Here is a 5,697-nt window from a genome sequence, read left to right on the forward strand (position 1 = left end):
CCGCGGCTTTGAAACGCTGCTCCTTCGCGCCGCGCTCTCTTCCGGGTGACCCAGCTCCCAGTCGCCTCCTCTGCGACAGGCGACACACGGGTCCACCTCTGCTCGGGATGCTCACCCCCGTCCCAGAATGTCCGGGTTCGAGACCCGGCTCTGCTCCTGATGCCCGCTCCCTGCGAGGCAGCAGGTCCAAATAAAGGAATATATGAAGCTTGTATCCCAGGCTCTCCCCCCTTTTCATCGCGCACCGTTTTCCTCCAGCTCTTCCTGAACTAAATCTTGCAAGTTGGTGGCTCTTTTATTTTAAAATATATATATATATATATATTTTTTTTATTTGAAAATCAGTTACAGAGAGGGAGGGAGAGACACAGAGAGGTCATGCATGCACTGGTTTATTCCCCAGAGGGCCCAGATGACTAGACCACACCAAGACCAGCTTCTAGCAGCTTCTTCCAGGTCTCCCAAGCGAGTGGCAGAGGCCCCAGGCACTTGAGACATCATTTGCCGCTTTCCCAGGCGCATTAGCAGGGAAGCTGGATCCAAAGTGGAAAAGCCAGGACTCGAACCAGCACCCAAATGGAGTGGCGGTGTCTCGGGCAGCAGCTTAATACGCTACACCACAACACCAGCCCCTGTGGGCTCTTTAAAATATATATATATATATACTTATTTCTTTGTTTTCATTTTATTTGAAAGGCATAGAGACAGAAATCTTCCACAGTCTGGAGTAGTCCCCCATATGCCTGCAACAGCCAGGGCTGGGCCAGGCTAGAGCCGGGAGCCGGGAGTTCCATCTGGTGGTCATCCCTGCGGTGTGTCCTGGAAGTAAAGCCTGCAATACCTACCCACCCACCCCCTCAAAAGCCACAGCGCATCCAACATCAAGCACTGCCATTTTATCCGCCAGAGGCAGTTTTCCCCCTCTAGGACCTCATAACCATTCAGAGCTGAGGCCTGGCTTCTGGAGGAGATCCAGGGTCTCTAGGAAGGCTCACCCCACATCCCAACCTGGACGGAGCAGTGCGGGAGCTGTCCATGCATGTCCACATCTTTTATGGGTGTTCTAGCTTCCTGGTCGTCGTGGGCATCGGATGCTGGCGGGGTACCCTATGGCTCAACGACGCTGGGAGGAGGGGGCGGCCCCAGCCTCCAGTTCTGTCTAGGGAGGTGGGTCAGTCTTGGACTTTTTTGTTGGAGGGGTGCACCTGTAGGGGTGGTAAGTCCTTGGGAAATCTGCTCTGGGAGAGAGGGTCCAGGCGTCGGCGTGAGGCTCACAGGTGGCGCTTCATGTGCAAAGCCAGGTGGTCGGAGCGCGGGAAGGCGCGCGGGCAGAGCTGGCAGCGGAAGGGGCGCTGGCCCGTGTGCTTCCTGTAGTGGCGGGTCAGCTCGTCGGAGCGCGCGAAGCTCCAGCCACAGCCGTCCCACGTGCAGGCGTACGGCTTCTCTCCTGGGGTGGTGTGAGGGGTACGGGGCGAGCAAGCCATGAGCGAGATGTGGCCGGTCCCACCTGCCTCCCGAGGTCCCTGCCGGCTGGACGCACACCTGGCTTACAGGAAGGGGACTTGGACCCTCGGGGGCCAGCTGGTCTGTGCACACACAGGTGCTGGCCCTCTGAGCCCCCCTCCACCTAGGGACCATGCACCTGCGTCCCCGCTCCCCAGTCCTGGGCTCCTGCCCCCTTACGCTGCAAGTCCCGCCCTGCCTAGGCCTGTCCCCTCCCTGCTGCGACCCTGGGCCAGTTCTGGAACCGTGGCCTCCAGTGCGCCTTCCCCAGCATCGTGCCCGGGAACCTTGGTCTCCTCTAGCCCCCTGCCTCCGCCACACGCCCCTTCTTCCGCATGTCGCCGCCAAGGGCCTTCAGGGCCGCTCTCCCGCTCCCCGCATGCCCTCCTCCAGCTCCACACCGAGAGCCCAGCCCGTGGTCCAGGTCTAACCTGGCCAAGAGCGCCTCACCGCACCGACCTCCAGCATCCTGAGCCCTACGCTGGCTGCCCCGCCCCTTGTCCCTTAGCCCCGCCCCTGCAGCCTCGGTCACGCCCTGCTCTAAGCCCCGCCCCTCGGTCCTCGACCACGCCCCGGTCCCGCCCCGTCCTCTAAGCCCCGCCTCCATAGCCGTCAGCCCCGCCCTCACCTGTGTGCGTGCGCTGGTGCGCCTTGAGGTGCGAGCTCTTGGTGTAGCTCTTCCCGCAGCCCGGGTGCTCGCACACGTGCACCGCTTGCCTCTTGCGCGCCAGCGAGCACCGGCTGCGCTTGCTGGGCGCCGCGGCCGCCAGGAGATCAGGGTCTCCCGCGGGGCCCCGGCCGAGTCCCGCACCTCCCGCCGCTGCGCCCACGAAGGAGGGCGCGGCGGCCGAGCCCCGCAAGAGCTGGAAGTGGCCCTGATACTGCGGGGTCCGGTAGAGCGCGGGGTACCCGGGCAGCAGCTCGTAGTGGGAGCCGGGCCCCGCCGCCGCGGGGAGCGCGGGCCGTGGGGGGAAGTAGCCGCCGGAGCCCGGGTACCCCGGCTGCAGCGCCAGCTCCCTGGACGCAGGGCCCGGCGCCAGGGCTGGACCTGCATAGGCGTCGGGGCCCAGGGCTCGCGGGGCAGGGCGCGCCCAGCTGGGCGAGGGCTCGTCGGGACCCACGAGCGCAGGCACCAGCCCCGGGCCGCCCCCGTAGGCGCCCAGGACCTCGGGCAGCGGCGGGTAGGGCGCGGAGGGGCTATCGCTGCTTGGGGCCAGACCTCCAGACCGGCCCAGGCAGCTGAGCTCCGGGCTGGGGAAGCTGCTGAGGAGGAGGTCCAGGTTCCAGGCAGCGCTCTCGGCCTGCTGCTGCTCCTCGTCCTCGCCGGCGTTCACGGCCAGGCCGTCGGGCTCCAGCTTCAGGTGGAAGGGTTCAGGGGGACCTGGGCCCAAATCCTGCACCTCCGTGGAGCGCCACCACTGTGGGAGCGAGAGGGCAAGCTGAGAGCTTGCAGGGCGCACACCCGGGGACCCGGCTTTGGATAGGGCCCCGGGGGGCGGTGGGGACGCGGGGCCCCCACAAAGGCTGGGCGCAGGAAACAGAGGGGTGTCGCCCACCGCTCCCCTGAAGTCCCCCTCCCCGCCACCCTCCTCCGGCTCCCAGGGCCCAGAGGTTGATGAAGGAGCTTGGCCAGAGATAAGACGCCACTATCTGGACCCACACTCGGATGGGGGATGGGGTGGCCAACAGAGGGAGGACGGGAGGTTGGAGGAGCGGGAGTGGGTGGCGGATCCTTGACTCAGTTTCCCCTCCCTTCCCCCACCCGCCATCCATCCCCTAACAAGGAGAATTCTCAAAATTTCCTATCAGAACATCAGACGCCTCCGTGCAACGCACCATGTCTATCCAGGGGATTTCAAAGCCTCAGTTTGCTAATATGGAAATGGGTTCCTCCTAGAACCGCAAGCCCCTGCTCTCAACCAAGCCCCCACCCCAATGCCCATCACCACCACCAGGTCCCAGCTCTAGCTCTGACGCCTTCCTCTGGCTTCTTTCTGCCTGTCTCCCCAAGTCCTGGCCCACAGCTAGATGGAACCCTGAGCCCCCCACCCCCAGACCTGGCCCACAGCTAAATGGAACTCTGGACCCTAGACACCCAACTGTCACCTCGAATCCCTCCCCCCCAGCCAGCCCACCCACACTCCACCTTGAAATATTCCTGGGTCTCCGGGAGGGGCCCCAGGGCAGTGAGGGTGCTGATGGAAGGTAGCGCAGTCTCAGCCGTGGCCATGGCTGTGGTGCCCACCCCGGGGGCTCCAGCTGCCTGCCGCTCTTCTGGCTGCGATGTGGTGCGGGCGGCACGGGCTCCGCCTCTCCGATGGGCCCCTGGAAGGGCTCCTGTCTGCCCTCGCTTGATTGGCCAGGGCGCCTGATAAAAGGTCAGGCCGGCAAGGCAAGGGGGCGGAGTGGGTGACTTTCTGGGGAGCAGACCTCACCTCAGCATGTCTGGGGACCAGCACCAACCGTGTTTGCCAATGCCAAGTCAGGTGTCAGGGGCGGGGGGTGCTGTGTATCTGGGTGCAGACTCAGAGAGGGTATCCGAGGGAAGAGAGAGCGGGGTGGGTAGGTCGGCCCTGCTGCTAGCCAAGGGGTGGCAGGCAGAATGGACACTGTGGGAAGGGGCTCAGGACCCACCCCACCCGCTTCCTTTCCCCTGCATACCTCCCCCCTCCTCAGCCAACACAGCAACAACGGTGCTGGTGGCGGGACTTGGCACAGCCTCCCCGCCTGTCATTATCAGGCGTAACAGACGCTGGAGGCTGCTATCAGGTATGTGGGGCCACCATCGCTGTGTTCCCTGGTGAGTGGGGGAGCCCTGGGGGGGGGGAGACTGGGACTGTAACGTCACCTAGCTGACTGGGTCACGAGCTCCCCAGCCCTCACTGGTAATAGCTGCCGTGAGCCCTGGGATGGCCCTGGGAGGGGCTGGCTGGCCAGGGACAGAGGCAGAGAGGGGATGCTTTGCTTTGGGGGTGTTGGCCTGGCTCTGGCTGGGTTTTTGCCCCCCCCTCAAAAGTAGGGGAAAGGAGAGCGATGTCCCAGGGAGGAGACCTGGACACCCATCCCAGACACATGTGTGGTCCCCATGCATGAAATTACATGATCACCCAATGTGGCGTGGTGCAGCTGGGCGATGGCACCCCGCAACAGTGAACACACGGGATATTTTTAAAGATTTTTTAAATTTATTCTTATTGCAAAGTCAGATAATACAGAGAGGAGGAGAGACAGAGAGGAAGATCTTCCATTCAATGATTCACTCCCCAAGGGGCTGCAATGGCCAGTGCTGCACCGATCCGAAGCCAGGAGCCAGGAGCTTCTTGCAGGTCTCCCACACGGGTGCAGGGTCCCAAGGCTTTGGGCCGTCCTCCACTGCTTTCCCAGGTCACAGGCAGGGAACTGGATGGGAAGTGGAGCAGCCAGGACACGAACTGCCATCCCTATGGGGATCCCGGTGCTTGCTAGGTGATGATTTAGCCATTCAGCTCGGCCAGCTGTCTGCTTCTGTAAACACACTTGCCAGCTGACTGGCCTAGCAAGGTGTAAGCTGGTTGGGTTATTGAGGAACGTGTAACGGGCACCACGGCACTGCAGATGCTTGGCTGCTGTGTACCCATGGCAGCTTGGAAACCCCTGCCTTCAGCCCTGTGGGGCTGTGGTTCCTGAGGTGTGGCCGGGGCTGCTGTCACCAAGCTTGGTTAATGAAGGCACCCCTCACATCCTTCACTTGTGTCTGGCATGATCTCTCTTGCTCTCTGTAACACCAAGTTCCCAGGTCCTCTGCTACCCAGAAACTAGGGACCTTAAAACCTGGGCTCGTGGGCCCGGAGGTGTGGCTTAGCAGCTAAAGTCCTCACCTTGAGCGCGCCAGGATGCCATATGGGCGCCGGTTCTAGTCCCGGCAGCTCCACTTCCCATCCAGCTCCCTGCTTGTGGCCTGGGAAAGCAGTTGAGGACGGCCCAAAGCCTTGGGACCCTGCACCCACGAGGGAGACCTGGAAGAAGCTCCTGGCTTCAAATCAGCTCAACTCCATTACAGCCACTTGGGGAGTGAATCATCAGATGGAAGATCTTCCTCTTTGTCTCTCCTCCTCTCTGTATATCTGACTTTGCGATAAGGATAAACAATATTTTTAAATGCAATTTAAATATATATATACTTATAAATAAGGAAGGACTAATAAGGAGTCCTTG

The 5,697-nt window shown here is 62.0% G+C and overlaps 1 protein-coding gene across 1 annotated transcript; it reads right to left on the bottom strand.

Moving 5' to 3' along the window:
• Positions 1-1,086: 1,086 nt before the first annotated feature.
• LOC101522670 (KLF transcription factor 1) lies at positions 1,087-3,917 on the bottom strand. Its single transcript, XM_004595860.2, has 3 exons — positions 3,650-3,917; positions 2,132-2,921; positions 1,087-1,447 (listed from the first exon to the last, which is right to left on the bottom strand). The coding sequence occupies exons 1-3, from the start codon at positions 3,731-3,733 to the stop codon at positions 1,272-1,274; spliced, it is 1,050 nt and encodes a 349-aa protein (XP_004595917.2). The 5' UTR covers positions 3,734-3,917; the 3' UTR covers positions 1,087-1,271.
• Positions 3,918-5,697: the final 1,780 nt, after the last annotated feature.

The sequence above is a fragment of the Ochotona princeps genome, chromosome 33 (assembly GCF_030435755.1).
Source record: "Ochotona princeps isolate mOchPri1 chromosome 33, mOchPri1.hap1, whole genome shotgun sequence".
In the NCBI taxonomy this organism is placed as follows: Eukaryota; Metazoa; Chordata; class Mammalia; order Lagomorpha; family Ochotonidae; genus Ochotona; species Ochotona princeps.